General features: G+C 41.5%; 4 protein-coding genes across 9 annotated transcripts in view; 1 reads left to right on the forward strand and 3 right to left on the reverse strand.

The window, feature by feature from the left end:
- The window catches only part of LOC104716952, a 6174-nt gene extending 4479 nt beyond the window's left edge, over positions 1-1695 (reverse strand). Inside the window, exons 1-4 of one of the 2 annotated variants that reach the window (XM_010434438.2) lie at positions 1408-1695; positions 1159-1273; positions 829-943; positions 508-743 (exon numbers count right to left, since the gene is read on the reverse strand). In XM_010434438.2, the coding sequence (XP_010432740.1) occupies positions 508-743; positions 829-943; positions 1159-1273; positions 1408-1508 (567 nt within the window). In that variant the 5' untranslated portion in view covers positions 1509-1695. Of the gene's footprint in view, positions 1-148; positions 744-828; positions 944-1158; positions 1274-1407 lie in introns of those variants that run through there. The other variant, XM_010434437.2, reaches the window with a different exon arrangement.
- LOC104716955 lies at positions 10537-12854 on the forward strand. Of its 2 annotated transcripts, none has more exons than XM_019231118.1 (2): positions 10537-11625; positions 12526-12854. In XM_019231118.1, exons 1-2 carry the CDS (start codon positions 10669-10671, stop codon positions 12721-12723), a joined length of 1155 nt encoding a protein of 384 aa, XP_019086663.1. In that variant the 5' UTR covers positions 10537-10668; the 3' UTR covers positions 12724-12854. The 2 variants fall into 2 exon arrangements, with proteins under 2 accessions (XP_019086663.1, XP_019086662.1); XM_019231117.1 differs by having other exon boundaries at positions 10537-10780; positions 11681-12854.
- On the reverse strand, positions 14820-17220 carry LOC104716956 (probable clathrin assembly protein At4g32285). The gene is made up of 2 exons (XM_010434441.2): positions 17039-17220; positions 14820-16939 (listed from the first exon to the last, which is right to left on the reverse strand). The coding sequence occupies exon 2, from the start codon at positions 16910-16912 to the stop codon at positions 14996-14998; it is 1917 nt and encodes a 638-aa protein (XP_010432743.1). The 5' UTR covers positions 16913-16939; positions 17039-17220; the 3' UTR covers positions 14820-14995.
- On the reverse strand, positions 18013-19459 carry LOC104716957 (auxin-responsive protein IAA29-like). Of its 4 annotated transcripts, none has more exons than XM_019231123.1 (4): positions 19042-19459; positions 18526-18716; positions 18329-18419; positions 18013-18193 (listed from the first exon to the last, which is right to left on the reverse strand). In XM_019231123.1, the coding sequence occupies exons 1-4, from the start codon at positions 19302-19304 to the stop codon at positions 18118-18120; spliced, it is 621 nt and encodes a 206-aa protein (XP_019086668.1). In that variant the 5' UTR covers positions 19305-19459; the 3' UTR covers positions 18013-18117. The 4 variants fall into 4 exon arrangements, with proteins under 4 accessions (XP_019086668.1, XP_010432746.1, XP_010432747.1 ...); XM_010434444.2 differs by having other exon boundaries at positions 18526-18839; XM_010434445.2 differs by having other exon boundaries at positions 18013-18419.

Here is a 21558-nt window from a genome sequence, read left to right on the forward strand (position 1 = left end):
ACAAGGGATCAGACGGAGTCTGTCTAACTAGCGTCTCTCGGTGGAGAATCCAATGTAGCCCATGTAGGGCATGATGTTGACTGGGATGATGATTGTTCACTGGGATGATGTTGTGAAAACAGAGGTGTAGAATGGGCACTTCTCGAACTGTGCAATCTTGAAGTCAGTTGATTCGAGACTGATGCAGGTGAAAGGAAAAGAAGAAGAGTTTCATTGGACTGTTTTTGTTTACTTACAAACACCTAAACCCTAGAGTGGAGACTAAACGACCTAACCTAAGCGTACACATTCCTTCTGACACAAGACTCGCTAAACAAAACTCAATCTTTGCCCTCCTTTTCAGCTGTAGTTGTTGCTGCTGCTGCTTATCTTACTTCGTTTTTGAGTAGGCTTACTAGGACCTAAGCGCAGAGATAGATCACATTCACACCCACCAAAGGTAACGCCACCGGCTGCATCTTTGACACTCGCCGGTCTGCTGTTTTTGGACTTGCACGAGTCAGGGATTTGCCGGAATGAATAGCATAAAGGGTAGGCTGAGTACTTGGAAACAGGACATTTCTCGACCCGCTTCTCTTGTGCTACTGCAACAAGATTCTTTGGAACAAAGTTGTTCGGTTTCATGAATACTTGGGATAAAATGTTGTTCAAGTTAGTTGAGTCTTGGCTAAGATAACATCTCGGGTTAATGTTCCGTTGGCTCCTAGGAGTTTTCCTTGGCGTGCACCCCAAATGCAATGCAGCTACAGAAAAAATAAACAAGACTTGCTCACTGATCTGAGCAAATAATCCTCAAGAAGTCGAATAAACAGAGATTGTATTGTATACCTTCTATACAAGGCTGAAGATATTCCCCAGTTTCGGTGGTCTCATCAAGTCGTATGATGGTGTTGATGGCTTCGTTTGTACGGTCTAAAAGGGTCTTCAGGTCCATATACTCAGCCTAACATAAAAAAAAAAGCCACTACAACTATATCAAAAAGATTCCCCAAATGGAACACATTAATTTAAGTACAAATCTAAAATTCTCTCTACCAATTCCATAAATAGTGACATTAAATCTTACTGGTCAAAGAGGGCAATAAAAAGCAATACATAAAAATTGGAAACAATCTTTCTTTGAACAAATATAGAAATTAAAAGGTAAGAAGAAGAAACCTCAGAATTGGCTTTGGAATACATGATTTCTTCAGCTCTCAAGACAACCACAGGGAGCTTCTCTTGCCATTCTGTGTTCTTCTTGGTGGATTGACTGTGAATCTCACAAACAATCCTATATATAAAAAAAAAAAGAATTCAAAGAAGAATTGAGCTGAAGAAACAAACAACAGAAAGAAAGACATGCACATACCTATACATACACACACACATATAGAGATACAAATTAAGTGAGTGAGAGAAGATGACCTGAAAATCTCTTGGATGAGCAAACCCCTCATGGGTTGGTGTCTGTCACTATGCCAAGCTCTTCTAATACAGTCGTACGGTCTTGGCCCTGGTCTCGGCATCTTTCTACCACTTTCTTTTTCTGTGAGTGAGAGAGAGAAAAAGAGACAAAGTGAGATTGTTTTTGTCTTCCCCTCTCCTCAGTTTTTCACTTCTCTCAATAATTTGAGTGTGGGGGAGAGAGGAGATAGTCCTGTCTATAGGGTTGCAGTCCAATAATTTACTAAATAAAAACTATAGCATTCACCTACTAGTATGTAACTGTTTGATTGATTTTTTGGACTGTGACCGGTCAATTTAAATAGGACAACTTGCGTCTAACTTGAGAGATGTTCCAATCATGTATTATTATTAAGGATTGATTCGGCTTTCACATTTTTAGTGGTCTCGTCTCTAATGAAAAAAAAAAAAAAAAAGCCAACGACTTACTTAATGCATATAGTTTAGTTTTACAAATCAGAAAAAAGCAAATCGTTTGGTTGAAGTAAAAATAAAGGAAAATCCTCAGAATTGCTTTCGTACCACTTCTAAGTTCTAAGCCATAATTTTCTCTGACATTGAAACATTCACGATGACGACAAAACTAATATACGAATTGACAAAAATAAAATAAAAATCAAAACTTGTTGCTGACAACAAATAAAATAGAGTAAAGAAGGTCTGAAAACATCAAGATTTGAAGACCCATCCTAACTTAAAAAAAAAAAACACTCAGAATGAAAACCACCTAAGTGTATGTGCCTCATCGTTAGTGTAAGGCCCAAAAAGTCAGATTTCAAGGCCCAACTCTAATGCATGTCGGCCACGTGGACCACCGTACAGAGAAACTCGTATCCAACCAAAGCTGTTGCCTTCGAGACAAAAACCTTTCCTAAAACGGATACGATTACGGAAATTCACGCAGCCACGTGATGATGTCATTTAGAAGCTACCTTATCCAACGGTTTTAATCTCTCCACGTGTATTAACTAAGGACCTCTCCCATTAATCGAATAGTTATTGAATCCTTTAATGTTTAACTTTAACACTAATCAACGAATAAATTCGTACTATTTACACAATCAAACATTATATGTGGGCTATGAGCTCTAGTCGATTCATTTATTACAAACTGATGAAAAGTACAAGAAATGAAAACCAAAAGAGAATTCAATTCATACTACTCTTTTTGGATAAAAATAGTACCACGAGTGATCATGTTATTAGGCGAATTAGTGTGGCCAAACAAAATTTAAGAACGTTATGTATAATCAAAATTTAAATGACACAACTCGAGGGGAAAGAAAACAAAAATATATTTTTGAAGTAACAATTTAGTGGGCATACGTGAAACTCTCTCCCCTTCTATAGAAAAAATTTTCTTTCCTTCTTTCCCCGACATCGACCTCACGCCAACGATCGGAAATTTCTCCATAATTCCTAAAAAGAAGAAAAAAACCTTGTGTGGGATTGTTCCAGGGTCATCAAAGTATGCCCGGATCACTGCCCTTGTTGTTTCCGGCTCTCGAAAACCGTTGTCGTTGCCTGTTGCGACCGCTGGTTCTGAGCCTCTTTTGCCTCCTACCGCAGTTGCGTCTGATTTCCCACCCGCTCCGGCAACACCAGCTGCTCCCACTCCAGATCTTTCCTTGGCAGATGCCTCGGTTTCCGTTCCCGAAGTAGATCTGAGATCTACCTTGACGAGCCCCTCAGTCCCCACCGTTGAAGGTTCACCCTCCGGTGCTACTGTTCCTTTCGTTGATGTCGTTACTCCTCCTACGAACGCCGTTGCAGGTCCAGCCTCCGGTGATGGCTCTTCCCATGGCCCCCGTTCATACTTGACAGTGGCTCGGGATCCTTCCTGTTTGGAAGAGATTGGTACTCCTTCTCAGCACATTTCTGGAGTCCCTTTCGTATTCATCCCGGATGAGAATATCCAAGCCGCAAAGATTGAGTTTCAGGACTTTGTCTTTGCACAATTCCACGGCCCCCCTCCGCCAATGGGTAGGATAATTGGGGTAGTCAATGCTATCTGGGCCCGTGCTGGTCCGAGAATCTTTGTCCATCGCATTGGGGATGGAATCTTCTTGCTAAAGGTGACGAATCCACGGGTCAGAGAAACGATTCTCAGCCGTAATATGTGGAGTATTGCGGGTCATCCAATGTTTGTTGCCCCTTGGTCACCTGACTTCAACCCCGATACACCTCCAATCTCCTCCGCTGTTGTGACAGTGGAATTTAGGGGAGTTCCATACCTGTTGTTTAACAGAGAGAGCCTTGGTCGCATCGCAACTGCAGTAGGAAAGCCAATAGCCCTTGCACCTGAAACAGCCAGAAAGGAAAATTTTGAGGTTGCAAAGATTTTGGTTAGGGTGAATCTGCTTAAAGAGCTCCCTACCCATGTCGTCTCTGGGTTTGGTGATGGTCGTGAGATCGACATTGATGTCTCCTATCCCTGGCTTCATCCGAACTGTGCCTCTTGCGACCAATTTGGACACACTACGACTCTGTGCCCACAGAATGCTCCTACGGCCTCAGTGCGAAGAGTGTCTAGGAGATCTCCTAGCAGTAGGGGAAGACCATCACGAAGGGAGAGGCTGTCTCGTCAGGGCTCTCTTCCTAGTAGGGTGCGCTTGAAAACAGTCTTAGGCTCGCGGTTTCTCACCCCTGTTGCACCAGAACGAGAAGCCGCCAACTCCAACACTACCTCAAATTTGGGATCAGATCAGGAGAAGACTGCTGCAGAGATCCCTACCCAAGGCTTGGTTAGTTGCAGTCCTATTCAATCAGTTACGGGGGAGGTTGACACCCCCTTCATTTTGGTGTCTCGTCGTAGGTCCAGCCGCAAGGGTGCCTCGATTCATTAATAACCCATTACCAATATGTTTTTTTGTGTGGAACGTAAGAGGATTGAACAGCGGTTCACGTCAGACTATGACGAAGGATTGGATTAATATCCGTAAGCCTCTTTTTGGCACTTTTTTGGAGACTCATATTAGAGAAGTAAACTTAAGGAGAATTGGGAGTGCTATTCCGATTGGTTGGAAATTTTTTGGTAACTTTGATCATCACAACTCGGCTAGAATTGTGGTTGCTTGGGATCCGCGTATCTCTCTGGTGGCTTACCATGCCTCGGCCCAAATGGTAACATGCGGTTCTGCCTACGGATAACTTGAGTCTCACTGTCTCATTTGTCTACGGCTTCAATCTGGTTGAGCAAAGAACGTCTTTCTGGGAGGATTTGGTCAGCATTAGTGCCACCACACCTGTCTCTCAATTACCGTGGGCAGTTCTTGGTGACTTTAACCAAATTCTGCGTGTTTCGCAGCATTTAGATCATCTTAACTCGGAGGTTGATTTGTCAGGAATGGAGGACATGAATTTGGCTCTCCAGGATGCAGACTTATTTGAAGCTTAGGCCAAGGGGCTTCTTTTCTTTTGGTGGAACTGTAGTGACAGGCATACGATTTCTAAGAAGATTGATCACGCCTTGATTAACCAAGAATGGGCCTCTATCTTTCCGGAGGCGTTTGCAGAGTGGCTAGACCCAAAACAATCTGATCACACTCCTATTTGGTTCAGTGTTCCACAATCAAGACGCTTTATTCCGAAGCCTTTTCAATTCTTCCACCATGTCAACGACCACCCGGAGTATACAGAAGTGGTAAGTCAATCCTAGAATTGTAGTGCTGTGAGTGGTTCCAATCAATTCAAGGTTTACAAGACCTTGAAAGCACTAAAGCCGGCTCTCCACAGACTGAACAAGCGGCATTTTAGTGGTATTTCTGAAAGAGTGAAAGATGAAGAATCCAGACTGGATGAGTTACACCGAGCTATCCTCACAGCCCCCACCCCAGAGCTTGCATGGGAGGAACATCTTGTTCGCACTCGTTGGAAAATGTTAAGCAAGGCTGAGGAAAAATTTTATCGCCAGAGATCTCGCGCTAAATGGATGCACCTTGGTGACCGGAATACTAAGTTCTTCCATAAAACGCTCTCAGCAAGGTTAAATAAAAACCATATTCATTTTCTTCAGGATCAAAGTGGAAGGAGATTATCTGACATATCTGAGATTAAGTCTCACGCTTCTGCTTATTTTGAAGAGATCTTAGGGACCACCACTTTGGCTCAATCCCCATGCTCTTCATCCTCCCTTGCTGAGCTGCGCCCCTTCAGATTCTCCGAAGCCCACAAATCTTCCTTGGAGGCTGCGGTTTCTGAGGAGGAGATAATTCGCACCGTATTTGCTCTGCCTTTGGACAAATGTCCTGGTCCGGATGGTTATTCCGTGGAGTTCCTCAGAGCCTCTTGGAGTATAGTAGACAGTGACATTGTTGGGGCGGTGCAGGAATCTTTTCGAAATCGGAGGCTCATTAAAGATTTCAACACTACAAAGATTGCTCTGATTCCCAAATTCCGTGAAGCTTGCAAGCTAGGAGACTACAGACCCATCAGTTGCTGCAATTTGGTTTACAAGATCATTTCTAAGATAATTGCTAACCGGCTCAAGCCCATTCTGCAGGTCTGTGTTTCTCCTAATCAAGCAGCTTTCCTGAAGGGTAGGCTACTTGGGGAGAATGTTCTTCTTGCATCTGAATTGGTAAGGCACTACAACCGACCTTCCTCTCACCATAGTTGTATGCTTAAGGTGGATATTAGAAAAGCGTTTGATACCGTCTGCTGGGACTTTCTTCTCAAGTTACTAGATGCTCAAGGTTTTCCGCCTCTATTCTGCTGTTGGATTAGGGAGTGTATATCTTCTCCAAGATTCTCGATTGCTATAAATGGTTAACTTGCGGGTTTTTTCAAAGGAAAGAAAGGTCTAAGGCAGGGAAACCCTCTGTCTCCTTACCTCTTCATTATGGTGATGGTGGCTCTTTCTAAACTTCTGGAAAATGCTGTGGATAATGGCTAAATTGAGTTGCATCCAAGGTGCTCTACACCTAGAATTACCCACTTATTGTTTGCGGACGATCTCTTGGTATTCTCTAATGGCTCAAGACGATCCCTTACTGGAATTGCGGAGGTTATAAGCAGGTTCAAGGAGATGTCCGGTCTTGATATGAATCCGTCCAAATCGGAAATCTTTTTTGGTGGTTATTCGGAGGAGGATGCTCAATCATTGGCTGTGTTCTCTGGTATCCGGCGAGGTTCTTTTCCCACTCGGTACCTTGGCTTGCCTCTCAGTACGACAAGGATCACCTTTGCCATGTTACAACCCTTTCTGGAGCGAATCACGAGTAAGCTTCACTCTTGGACTGCCAAATTTCTATCCTTTGCCGGAAAAATCAGGCTGATATCATCGGTTATATATGGTATGGTGAACTTCTGGAGTAGTGTTTTTGTGCTGCCAAAACGCTTCTACGTTAAAATGGATTCTTTATGCTCTGCTTTTCTCTGGAAAAACAAGACTGGCTCGGCGTCAGGGGCTCGAGTAGCTTGGGCAGATGTGTGTAGACCTAAGCTTGAAGGGGGATTGGGCATCAGACTCCTGGAAGATTTTCAGCAGGTCTTTAGGCTCAAGTTAGTCTGGAACTTCTTTTCCCGTTCTGGTTCATTATGGGTTGCGTGGCTTACAGGAAATATCGTTTCGAAAAGGAGTTATTGGCTAACAAAGGAGGCTAATCATTTCTCTAAAACGGTGAACAGCATATTGCAGCTCAAACCCATTATCCTTGAGTATCTCAAGTGTGAAGTGGGTGATGGGCGTTCTGCCTCATTCTGGTTTAACTCATGGACTGAGTTTGGTCAGCTTATTACCTTCCTAGGTGAATCTGGTCCAAGACAACTCTGCATTAGTAAGGATGCGCATGTTATCGANCCTGAAGGGTAGGCTACTTGGGGAGAATGTTCTTCTTGCATCTGAATTGGTAAGGCACTACAACCGACCTTCCTCTCACCATAGTTGTATGCTTAAGGTGGATATTAGAAAAGCGTTTGATACCGTCTGCTGGGACTTTCTTCTCAAGTTACTAGATGCTCAAGGTTTTCCGCCTCTATTCTGCTGTTGGATTAGGGAGTGTATATCTTCTCCAAGATTCTCGATTGCTATAAATGGTTAACTTGCGGGTTTTTTCAAAGGAAAGAAAGGTCTAAGGCAGGGAAACCCTCTGTCTCCTTACCTCTTCATTATGGTGATGGTGGCTCTTTCTAAACTTCTGGAAAATGCTGTGGATAATGGCTAAATTGAGTTGCATCCAAGGTGCTCTACACCTAGAATTACCCACTTATTGTTTGCGGACGATCTCTTGGTATTCTCTAATGGCTCAAGACGATCCCTTACTGGAATTGCGGAGGTTATAAGCAGGTTCAAGGAGATGTCCGGTCTTGATATGAATCCGTCCAAATCGGAAATCTTTTTTGGTGGTTATTCGGAGGAGGATGCTCAATCATTGGCTGTGTTCTCTGGTATCCGGCGAGGTTCTTTTCCCACTCGGTACCTTGGCTTGCCTCTCAGTACGACAAGGATCACCTTTGCCATGTTACAACCCTTTCTGGAGCGAATCACGAGTAAGCTTCACTCTTGGACTGCCAAATTTCTATCCTTTGCCGGAAAAATCAGGCTGATATCATCGGTTATATATGGTATGGTGAACTTCTGGAGTAGTGTTTTTGTGCTGCCAAAACGCTTCTACGTTAAAATGGATTCTTTATGCTCTGCTTTTCTCTGGAAAAACAAGACTGGCTCGGCGTCAGGGGCTCGAGTAGCTTGGGCAGATGTGTGTAGACCTAAGCTTGAAGGGGGATTGGGCATCAGACTCCTGGAAGATTTTCAGCAGGTCTTTAGGCTCAAGTTAGTCTGGAACTTCTTTTCCCGTTCTGGTTCATTATGGGTTGCGTGGCTTACAGGAAATATCGTTTCGAAAAGGAGTTATTGGCTAACAAAGGAGGCTAATCATTTCTCTAAAACGGTGAACAGCATATTGCAGCTCAAACCCATTATCCTTGAGTATCTCAAGTGTGAAGTGGGTGATGGGCGTTCTGCCTCATTCTGGTTTAACTCATGGACTGAGTTTGGTCAGCTTATTACCTTCCTAGGTGAATCTGGTCCAAGACAACTCTGCATTAGTAAGGATGCGCATGTTATCGACGCTTCGAGAAATGGGGATTGGGTACTACCGCCTGCTCGATCAGATAACTCTCAAGCGCTTTTGATTGTTCTTACTGAACTCCCTGCTCCCCTGGATAGTAAAGGCCGGGATTCCTACCTTTGGCGTAACGCTGCAGGATTATATCGCCCATGTTTCTCTGCCAAAGAGACATGGGAGCAGCTAATGATTCATTATTCGGTCATCCTTTGGGCTAAGGCTGTGTGGTTCAAAGAGCATGTGCCAAGGTTTGCCTTTATTACATGGTTGGCTATTCTCTCTCGCCTTCCAACAAGAGATAGGCTGCATAGCTGGGGGTTGAATATCCATGCATCTTGTGTTCTTTGTCCCAATGGGATTGAGACACATGAGCACCTTTTCTTCACTTGCCCGTTCTCCACAAACATCTGGGGGTTCTTTGCTGCTAAGTTCTTTCCCAATCCTCCTCTCACTCTTTCAGATATTCCTGCATGGATTCTCAATCTCCGTCAACCGCATGTCGCCAAGGCAATCACCATCATAAAGCTTCTGTGTCAGACCATGGTTTATCACATCTGGAAGGAACGAAATGTCAGGATTTTCTCATTTGCCGAATGCTCCGCCACATATCTCCGCTTCTCCATTGATCATACGCTGCGAAGTCGCCTCCTCTCATTTCCTGGGACCGTCTCGCAGCCAACCTCTCTCCTAAAAGTTTACTTTAGTCGTCTTTCTTATTTTCTTTAGTAAAATTTTATGTTAGTTTTTCTCTTTATTTATGTGATAATAGGTTACTTTTTGTAATCAGTATTTAACTATGTAAACTCTAATTTGAAATGGAATCTTCAAATTAAGACCAAAAAAAGTAACATTCCAAATATGAAATGCCATTGAATTGAATGAATATATTCTATAATTACTCGAAATTTTAAAATATAATTTTTGCCTAATGTAAGATACAAGTTGCACCAAATCCCACTCTCTCTCACTCTAGAAACCAAAAATGATACTNTCTCTAGCAGCGGCGGCGCGTCGGTTAATAGCACACGCGCTTCTCGACGATCCGTTGAACTACATGTTTGCCCTAATCTCGCCTTCGTGCGTACCGATTCGCTCCTTTGACTTCACTTACAAGACACTGGTCTCCTCTCGTAAGAGCTTCATCGAGATACTCAAAGACGAGCCGTGGAAGTTCGATAGATGGGCCGCGCGTGGGGACGAGGCCATGCTTCCGGAAGTGACGCTCGAGGAGTTCCGCATCGGGTCTCAGTTCTGGGTTTTGAAACGGAGACACGCGCGTGTGGTGGCGCGTGATCGGCGTATATGGGCGAAGTTTAACCAGACGTGCGTGCGGGAAGACACGTGTNGTTTGCCTTTATTACATGGTTGGCTATTCTCTCTCGCCTTCCAACAAGAGATAGGCTGCATAGCTGGGGGTTGAATATCCATGCATCTTGTGTTCTTTGTCCCAATGGGATTGAGACACATGAGCACCTTTTCTTCACTTGCCCGTTCTCCACAAACATCTGGGGGTTCTTTGCTGCTAAGTTCTTTCCCAATCCTCCTCTCACTCTTTCAGATATTCCTGCATGGATTCTCAATCTCCGTCAACCGCATGTCGCCAAGGCAATCACCATCATAAAGCTTCTGTGTCAGACCATGGTTTATCACATCTGGAAGGAACGAAATGTCAGGATTTTCTCATTTGCCGAATGCTCCGCCACATATCTCCGCTTCTCCATTGATCATACGCTGCGAAGTCGCCTCCTCTCATTTCCTGGGACCGTCTCGCAGCCAACCTCTCTCCTAAAAGTTTACTTTAGTCGTCTTTCTTATTTTCTTTAGTAAAATTTTATGTTAGTTTTTCTCTTTATTTATGTGATAATAGGTTACTTTTTGTAATCAGTATTTAACTATGTAAACTCTAATTTGAAATGGAATCTTCAAATTAAGACCAAAAAAAGTAACATTCCAAATATGAAATGCCATTGAATTGAATGAATATATTCTATAATTACTCGAAATTTTAAAATATAATTTTTGCCTAATGTAAGATACAAGTTGCACCAAATCCCACTCTCTCTCACTCTAGAAACCAAAAATGATACTCTCTTTCTAAAACAAAAAAAAGAAGCCAAAAGCAGTCACTGAGTTCTTTTGTTTTTCCTAATCAGAGATGCTATCTCCGACGTTGTTTCCTCTCTTCTGCGCTTTGTTTCTTTGTCTTCCGGTGGCTGTCATCTTCACAATTCAGCGAGAACTCACCGGCTTTGTTTCGCCGGAGTTTGGTTTCCGCTCTCTCTCCGTCTTCTCTCTCTACTCTCGAAATGTCCCCGACTCTGCTTCCTCTCCTCCGGTGGTTCGGTTTCGACAGCCGCTTCCTAAAGACGACGAGCCGCTTCTACGGCTAGCTTCACGGGTTAACCCGAATCTGCCTCCCGGTTCGACCCGGAAATTGGCTTTTATGTACTTAACGACGTCGCCTCTTCCGTTCGCGCCACTCTGGGAGATGTACTTCAGTGGAAGCTCCAAAGATCTTTACAATGTCTACGTTCACGCGGATCCGACCCGAGAATACGACCCGCCTTTCTCCGGCGTGTTCAAGAACCGGGTCATTCACTCTAAACCCTCGAGTAGACTCACACCGTCTCTAGCAGCGGCGGCGCGTCGGTTAATAGCACACGCGCTTCTCGACGATCCGTTGAACTACATGTTTGCCCTAATCTCGCCTTCGTGCGTACCGATTCGCTCCTTTGACTTCACTTACAAGACACTGGTCTCCTCTCGTAAGAGCTTCATCGAGATACTCAAAAACGAGCCGTGGAAGTTCGATAGATGGGCCGCGCGTGGGGACGAGGCCATGCTTCCGGAAGTGACGCTCGAGGAGTTCCGCATCGGGTCTCAGTTCTGGGTTTTGAAACGGAGACACGCGCGTGTGGTGGCGCGTGATCGGCGTATATGGGCTAAGTTTAACCAGACGTGCGTGCGGGAAGACACGTGTTATCCTGAAGAAAATTACTTTCCTACCCTTCTTAATATGAGGGATCCACGTGGATGTGTGCCCGCAACGCTGACTCACGTGGATTGGACAGTGAACGTCGATGGTCACCCGCGGATGTACGAGGCCGAGGAGGTCGTCCCGGAGCTGATCGAGNGAGAACTCACCGGCTTTGTTTCGCCGGAGTTTGGTTTCCGCTCTCTCTCCGTCTTCTCTCTCTACTCTCGAAATGTCCCCGACTCTGCTTCCTCTCCTCCGGTGGTTCGGTTTCGACAGCCGCTTCCTAAAGACGACGAGCCGCTTCTACGGCTAGCTTCACGGGTTAACCCGAATCTGCCTCCCGGTTCGACCCGGAAATTGGCTTTTATGTACTTAACGACGTCGCCTCTTCCGTTCGCGCCACTCTGGGAGATGTACTTCAGTGGAAGCTCCAAAGATCTTTACAATGTCTACGTTCACGCGGATCCGACCCGAGAATACGACCCGCCTTTCTCCGGCGTGTTCAAGAACCGGGTCATTCACTCTAAACCCTCGAGTAGACTCACACCGTCTCTAGCAGCGGCGGCGCGTCGGTTAATAGCACACGCGCTTCTCGACGATCCGTTGAACTACATGTTTGCCCTAATCTCGCCTTCGTGCGTACCGATTCGCTCCTTTGACTTCACTTACAAGACACTGGTCTCCTCTCGTAAGAGCTTCATCGAGATACTCAAAAACGAGCCGTGGAAGTTCGATAGATGGGCCGCGCGTGGGGACGAGGCCATGCTTCCGGAAGTGACGCTCGAGGAGTTCCGCATCGGGTCTCAGTTCTGGGTTTTGAAACGGAGACACGCGCGTGTGGTGGCGCGTGATCGGCGTATATGGGCTAAGTTTAACCAGACGTGCGTGCGGGAAGACACGTGTTATCCTGAAGAAAATTACTTTCCTACCCTTCTTAATATGAGGGATCCACGTGGATGTGTGCCCGCAACGCTGACTCACGTGGATTGGACAGTGAACGTCGATGGTCACCCGCGGATGTACGAGGCCGAGGAGGTCGTCCCGGAGCTGATCGAGCGGCTTAGAAAGACTCGACCAAGATACGGTGAGGATGGAATCAACGGTTCAGAATGGTCTGCGGTTGAGCGGATGGATCCGTTTCTGTTCGCTAGGAAGTTTTCTCCGGATGCTTTCGAGCCGATGTTTGGTATGGCTAGAACCGTTTTGTTCAATGACTCAGCTGGAAGTGCGTGAGTGAGTGTGTGAGTGAGTGTGTGTGGATGGTTTTCTCTCTAATGGCATTGTTGTAAATTCAGTTTTAGTTATAGTATTCGTAATTTTAAAAATTAGTTGGGATCGAAAAAACGAAAACCCAAGTTCTACCATTATCTTGAGTAAAGTATAGTACAGTACTCGTCCTAGTCGAATCTCATCCTCTTTAGCAAAATCGTTGCACATATTAAAACTTTACCATTACACTGTTACGGAAGATATTTAAATGAACAGTGGACAGAGAAAAGAGAGATATTTAATACTTAATAGAGCCATGAAAGTGATGTCTGTTTTGACTTTACACTGGATTTATGCAAGAGGGAAACTAGGAAAATGAAATGGATAAATGTACAGTTTCAAATTTATCATTAATTACTATTGAAAGATCTAATTAGATAGGGGAAGGACTAGTACAAGTTTGNTCTCTAGCAGCGGCGGCGCGTCGGTTAATAGCACACGCGCTTCTCGACGATCCGTTGAACTACATGTTTGCCCTAATCTCGCCTTCGTGCGTACCGATTCGCTCCTTTGACTTCACTTACAAGACACTGGTCTCCTCTCGTAAGAGCTTCATCGAGATACTCAAAAACGAGCCGTGGAAGTTCGATAGATGGGCCGCGCGTGGGGACGAGGCCATGCTNACACCCATAATAATCGTCTTTGCCTCGTGCTCTTTTTGTCCTTTCACTTTTTTCAATGAAATTACAAAAAAGTTGACAACTACAAGGCTATACAACTACAAGCCATGAATCGCGTGATAGACAATTAAAGAATAAATTTGTATCTCGGTGACTTTCTTTCGTTGGTGAATTTAATATCATGGTGTAGGGGGTTAAGGATTACGATTCTGCTAAGAAAACAGTACTTAAGATTACCAAATCAATTTATCTCAATCATGACAGTAATAGAACCAACATGAGCACACATGCACGTGTTGAGTTCCCTCAAAATTGTTGATTGCATTAATACTGGAGGTTCAGCAGTTCAGTAATTAAACCTTTAGTTCAAGATCTTTTACAAGAGAAAGCATATTCGAATATAAAAGAGATGCGACGATGAAATGGTTCATGTTCTTTACTGTCTTCCTCTGTTTTATGGAGCAACACGAGTTATGGCATGTTGCGTACAAGGAACCATGATAGGGGAGGGGTTCCTTTTGGAGGGGTTCCTTTTGATTCTTTCGAGTTAGCTTTCTTTGATAGCTAATTCATGTAGATAATTTCATATTTTGGTTACATTTCTAAACTTTTTTACATACAACATCGATACGGAAACGGAAGTACTATGAAAAGGGAACATCAAATAATGGCTTTCCTTATATGTTTCAAGAAACTTTATACTTTACAAGTTTTTCATCAGTCAATTATCTCTTATAGGGTCCAGTAACTCAGATGCATTTCTACCATTCAATTATTGGACATGCGAGTTTACTCGTGATTATCCAATGTCAAAGGTCGACTTTTGTCTTGCAATATGCTCTGAGTTTTAATCCAGATGATGACATATCAAAGACAGTTCATAAAGCACTAGATCAAAAGTCCAAGTCATTCATTTGTTAGCTTGTGTGCGTGTGTGTGTGTGTGTGTGTGTGTGAAGCGAATAGATATTATTTTATCGTGCTATATGCCTAAATCTATGCCTGTTATTATCAAATATTGGAGTTTTCGATACAGAGATTATAAAAAAAATTGTTTTTGGGGACCAAGTGATTGATTTTAACGAGTCAATTTAAACGGTCCATTATCTTCACTAGAAACATGAAATATGCTTATTAGTTGGATATGCCCATTCCATCCATGTTAATAAGATACATTGTATCATCGTCAATAAGATCCAACAATGTTAGAAATTTCATCCTATGCACAATGTTTCACGAATCAAATTTCATGAAGAGAACTTTGATTACAATGTCTATAATTACTTCTTCCTAAAGTAATATGAATAAATAATAAATGGTTCCATATTAATCCAGAAAGCGACAAATACGGTTGACCACCTGATAGTTATTTTTACCTATCGTTAGCTTCACCCAACTAAAACCAAACCTAACCAAGCTAAGTTAAGAACTACTGTACAAAGACACAACAAATGTATATATGCATTATTAATCAATACTCAAAAGAGGCAAAGTCTCACAAGTTCAATAACAGGAGGCAAGATCAGGAAACATACAAGAAGAAACCAGATTATAACACATCTACATTGGTCGAAAAATATATGTAATAAAAAAAAAAAGCAAACAAAATGAATGAAATCAGTAAGGGTTGTTGTAGTAATACCCCATAGGAGGCGGTCCCATCCCGTTAACCGGCGGCATCCCATAAGGCATTGCGGTTGGGGCTGGACTCATCTTGGCCAAACTAGCTTGACCTCTCATTCCTTCTTGCTGATATTGCTGCCATAACTGCTGCTCCTGAGTCAAGAGATATTGCTTTTTGTCCATCTCAGCCATTTGCACGTACGAAGGAGGCGGGATGGTCAAGGATGCAGCGAAAGGGTCTTGGTTCACTTGCTGAACGGTTCCATCTGGTGCAGGGAGTGCTAGTATATGGCTGTTTTTACCCGGCAAAGGGAGCGCTACGCTGCTTGAACTTCCACCAGTTAACTCTGAGGTGCTAACGTGTTGTCTAACAGCTCCTTGATCGTACATCCCATTGAGTAACAACGGATCTAAACCACCACCCATTGCGGCTTTTTGATTCTCTAGATTACTAGCTGTCTCGACCAACGCCAGTTCCCAATCAGCCTTCCCAATCTCTGCAGCTGGATTCTGCCAAGCTGATGTCACGCCGTTATCAGAAGGGAAAGCTTCCCATTTGCCGTTATTACCTGGCGGACCCGCAAAAAGCGCAAGAGCAAACTTGTTCCCTTGGTCATCACCAGTGACATTATCTTCTCTCAAGTTGACTAGATCTTCCGTTACTTGTGGTTGCTGCGGTTTAGGCTCTGGCGCAGGTGGAGGTGGAGGAGTGTAATTCTCTGGAGGAGGAAGCGCTTTGATCTCATTCATATCAACCACTGGCTCTTCAACCGGAGCAGCAGGAGGAGGAGGAGCTTCAATCTCTTTCCGCTCAGGACTTTTAGCCCTCTTGGCTCTGTCTCTCACAAACTCTTCTAATGTCTCCAACAGCTTGCTCGTGATCCTCTGAACCTCAGGATACTCAGAAGATCTCGCCACGCCAGTGTCCTTACACCAATGATAAAACGCAATGAGCTCATCAATCTGTTTAGCGGAACTAGCATAAGCATCAAAGGCCTTAACACAATCAGTATACTCCATATCGAAAAACTTGTCAAGCAGAACAGCCAAGACCTCACAGATATCAGCGTAAAGCCTAAAACTTTCTTTCACAACCGGGTACATGGCAATCAAGATCATCCTGCTGTTTTTAGCTAAACCAGTAGGCCGACAAGATAAAAACCGATCAAGCAGCCTCTGCAAATGACCCATCTTTCCAAAAATCCTCTCAGGTGTCATCTCTCTTAAAGGAGTAACCGATTTCTTCTCGTCTCTCCCTCCTCCAATCTCATTCATATCTCCAAAAGACCGAGACCTCTTAGGCATACCAAAACCATTACCACTCTCATAATCATAACCTCTTGGAGGAGGAGACCTAAAATCATCCCTAAACCGACCATATCCATCATCCCCATTGCTTTGATGACTACTACTACCACCAGAACCACCACCATTTTTACCCTTTCTCTCAAAAAGAGCCAATTCAAGCCTCTGATCCAAGTAGCTAGCATAGGTTCTAACGAAAGCAGAGTGATCCCAAGAGCTAGAATGAGCTTCATCACGAAAATCAGACATATTGAGAATCCTAGTACCTCGTCTTGTAGCGTGAAGGATCTCTTCCTGAAAGAGAGGATCACCTTCGTTAAGAAGACGGTGAACGAGCATAAGAGCCTTGAGAGCAACGATCCAGTCACGAGTCTTCTTGAGACGGCGTGAGACGGAAGTGACACAGGCGTGGACGTAACCACGAGAGAGTGAAGTAAGGCTAAGGATCTCGCGGATATACTTCTCACTAGATTGATCGTCGTCGTGGCTTGTAGCTTTAACGATCGCAACTTCCAGATCTGGAGCCAGGTTGCTGGCTACCTTCGCTATGCCGATGCTGGTTTGATCCTTGACAACTCCGATCGCTTTACGCATGCTCAGCGCCATGATTCCACTGACTCACGGATTCGGATTCTTCAAAAAAAAAAGAGCCAATTTGGTTGAGAAATTAATGGGAGGAGAGTCCAACGAGAGAAACAATGAATCTGAAATTTTCAATTTTTAATGAAGTACCGATTCGCTAGATCTGCGGAGATGAGATGAAGTAATCGCCGGCGTCGGAAGAGACGGAGACGGGATCTGAGATCTATGAAGAAGGGTGTGAAGATCTATAGATTGAGGTCTGTCTAAGGCGGGCGGGCGAGGGGGAGGTGTCAGATTCGCCGAACCAGTCAAAATGAAGTGTCTAAAAAGACAAGACAGACAATTTAATTTAACAAGAGAGTTAAGAGAGTCCAAGGTGACGTGGACTGATAAGAGCCGTCAGATCTGATCTGAAGAGGAAGGAAGGAGTTGCGAAGGTTTGGTTTTGTGACCGAGATTGACGGTGTATTTGTCCGAGACTCTCTCGACTCGATTCGAACTCTCAAGTCTGAACACTGATCGTATCGGCGAGTGATTGATNTTTTTTTTTTTTTTTTTTGTCATTAAAATCATTTTTAATTTTTGCTGTCAAAAAAAAAATATATACATTTTCAATTTGTAGTGGGAAATATTCCGATCTTCTTTATAGAAAAATGTTAAATTTCTTTTGCCACAAATTATTTTAATTACTTTAATGATGATAAACTTATGGTCTTATTTTATGCGATATAATAAATATAATTTTAAAAAGCTTAGTATTTTATACGCTAATATATTAATTTAATTTACATATTTTAAGCTAAGATCAACCATATTTTTTTTTAACTTTTAAGCTTCTTAAAAATTGTATGACTTTGGATATACGACATGGAAATCAGTATCATGGTTTCTGCAACCATCACATTCTTATATTTTTTTTTCTGGTTTTCTCTCAATCAAACAAGTCTCTAAAGATTTTCAATTCCATAAACCACAAAAGTCTATGTTCGCTAGCTAGTCACTGACAACTCATGAATTCTTCTTGTAGGCTTTTGACATTTCTTTAGTTTTTCGTCCATGTCTACGTCCATGTTTAGCTATGATTACTGATAGCAAGTTAGCAACAGCTTTTATAAACCACTGAATTGAGTTATAGAGCTTGAAGAATAGAGAAAATCGAAATTCTGATGCACATTTTAATTACAAAGTAAAATAATGATAGTCCGCATTGAACTTTAATTCTCTATCTTTTAAAACAAAAGTCTTGTATATGCACACGGACGATCTCTAATTATTGATATTCGATGAACAGATTCCGAAAAGATCCTAAAAAACCAAAACAGTTGAATTTAGTCGTTAGTATTAGTCAGTCATCCATCTCCTTAATACAACTCTTTTTTTCTTGAAGTTCTTCTATTTTTAAATTTAAGGCAAGCAATAAATACAGTGAAGTGAACGTACCTCCATGGAAAATCCCCTGGTAATAGCCAGTCACCCTCTTTCCCTTGGAAGGTGAATGCATAGTTTGTATCTTCTCTCTCACAATCTTCATCTGATAAATTTAGATTCAATTGTACGGTAATCTTTAATTAGAAGTTTTGTTCTGTTTTCAAGTGTTTATACGTTTTCTTTTACTTAATAAGTAGTTTAGTACTCACATTGGGTAAACATGGTGATCAAGGAGTCAGTGAGCGACTCGTAAGAGTTGAAAAGCTTGATATCCACCTTTCTTGCTATTGCCACACCTTCCATCTTAACTTTTACATACATTGATGATCTCGATGATGTTGTCGATGATGATCCAACGCTTTCAACTGTAGCCATTCGATTGTTCATCACTGTGATCCTCCTACCATGATGATGATATGGGCAATGATGGTGATTACGACTATGACGATGATGATAACTACGATATTTTATCATACATGATTTTACTGGTGGCCATCCCACGACTTCGCTATTTTCCTCCTCACTATATTACCAAAATTAATTAAATGTTTATCAAAATTTACAAATTATGCCTCCCCATTGAGTTAACTACAACATCTTAAGATTTTCTTTATCTTTTGATAACAACAATCTTAAGGTTTTTTCAGAAACTTAGAAGTCAAATTATTATAGATATAATAATGGTAGATATGTAATTACTTTAACCTAATATGTTAGTTACTCACTCGTAAACAGTTGAAGACTCGGATTCCAAAGGATCTTCGTCTTCCTCGTTGGGCTGACCATTCAAGGCAAACACACTTGGTTTTGGTACATAACATCCTTCTTCGATATTCAACCTAAACGTCGCCTCAAAATGTAGGTTTTCGCTATCCAAACAAGAGGCAGTACTACCGTCGATGGCACAGTGCTTGTTGAGGTCAAAGTCAAACCCTAACTTGGCAGAGTTAGTATGAGGCGAAAGAGAGAGACCAAGATCCAACTCCATTTGAATGCAGCTTCGTCTTTGATGAAAAGAAAAGCTTGTGTCCTTTTGTTATTGGCTTTGGGAGAAAGTTGTGTACGTAGGGTTGGTGCTTAATTAAAGGATCATGGGTATTCCCTATTTATAGTAAAAGGAAAGGGGACAAAAGTCAAGGAGGGATCCATGGCTTTATCATAAAATACACATAGAATATATATGTAACTCACTTACTCACACATTATATACTATATCATCTAAGTAACCAATCAAAATATTAGATGCCAATAATTTTTGTCGTTGAATCCTAAATTATATCAGTTCACATAGTTTCGTGGACCAAAATCTACAAGATACAGTTGACTAAAAAAAATCTTATCTTCATCCTCAGTTTCATCGTATTTCAACAGGATTGAAAATACATTTACATATAGAGACAAAAAGGCATTTATCCCATTGTCATTATTGTGTAACGCGTTAATACTCGTCCGAATCAAGATTAATTTTATGCAAATTCAATAACAATTATCATCCTAAATATATATGTAGGAAATTTTAGGGGGATGCTAAAGAGTTTTGAATTGCTTTGTTTTTTTTCCTCTTGTATATAGAATTTATGGCTTTCACGTTAAGCGAAAGGTAGTGAGGAAGTTGCTAGTTCTCCGAAAGGAAAAAAAAAAGTATTTTGGGCGAGAAGTAATGACTTCCGACATCGATTAAGTTTGGGTCGGCCAATATCCCAACATTGATGCGAACATATTTTCAATTATTTTATCCCTTGTTTTAGAAATTGCTAGGCGCTAGTCGGGTGGTCAGGATGGACCTAGCGCCTAGCGAAAAAATCGGAGATTAACCGGGAATTAATCGGGGACTAGTTTTTAGGTTATTTTATTAAATTAATAGTAAATTAAAAATATATAGTACTAAATATATGTATAATTATGTTTATGTGAAAATAAAAATATCAAATAAAATATAAAGCTATAGTATTGTCTTTAAAGTTACGGTAAAAACATAAAAACGTAATATTAAGAAAAAAAATAATGATTTTAATTAAAAATTTGTACATTAGTTATTGTAAAACATCATAAACTCTTAATTTAAATGTCTAAATAACAGAAATATATATATTTGATTTATATTTGGCTCCAAAAATCATCGGTATATACAAAATTATGCGGGAATTAATCGGATTAGACGGTATAATCGGATAATGGATGCTATGCGGGAATTAGTCATTAATCGAGACAGAAAGGGTGGGCCTAGCGATTTTATGGGACGTAATCAGTATTAGGCGGGGATTTTTAAAACATGGATTTTATCTCACTAAATTCTTATGCTTTTCTAATTTACACACATCTTATAAATATTATTTTTATAACCAACATCAATTTTATGATCTTAACTAAGATAACTTTTTTTTTTATTACGGTTCACACACTAATATGTTAACTTTGGATTATAATAGACAACAACATAATTACAAACGACAATAATTTTGAATGCTAGTCATTAGGTAATTGCTAGTACATAGATTAAAGATTGTGAAAAGATCAGAAGAATATAAACCGAAGAATTGACCAGCAATTTGTTGCTAACTTTGGTATATTGGCGTCACTAACTCAATTTTGTCGCAATAATCCAATCAACAATACTTAAATAAAAAAATCAAAGCAGGTACTAAAAAACATGATAAAAGTACATGTATACAAAGGAAAAAGAAGGATTTGTGAAAGGTCACATGATTCAACGAATTTAGCCTCCAACATCAAACCAACATAAATATTATTAATAGACAAGTTTGGTTAATGTTGGAACGGACAACGCCCCATATTTTTGTTTACATTCTATGTTTCTAATTTTAAATTTTGGTTTTCGCACGGAAATAGTGGAATTTAAGAATCTTTTTATCCAATAATCAATATGATTTGAAATACTTCAATTTAGTAGCGAACTCAGATTTTTTTTTTTCAGCTTGTCATACATTTTGTTAACCTTTTAAGAGACAACTATCACTAGACACTTATAGCTTGATTCACTATACAAATTTTGAGTACTTCACCAGTTGCAAATATTTGGGACAGAGTTTGATCAACTTATGAATAAGTAAAGTGTTTGTCCATCCAGAGTATGAGTTCACTACCATATTTGGGAAGGAACAAATTTACTATTTGGTCGAGCCGAATTAGTTACTTAATACCAGCAAAAAAATAAAATAAACAACAATAAAGACTAAGAAATTACAGTAAATAAAGGTTAGAAAGATATTGTATTGGTTCAA

The sequence above is a fragment of the Camelina sativa genome, chromosome 10 (genome assembly GCF_000633955.1).
Source record: "Camelina sativa cultivar DH55 chromosome 10, Cs, whole genome shotgun sequence".
Lineage (NCBI taxonomy): Eukaryota > Viridiplantae > Streptophyta > Magnoliopsida > Brassicales > Brassicaceae > Camelina > Camelina sativa.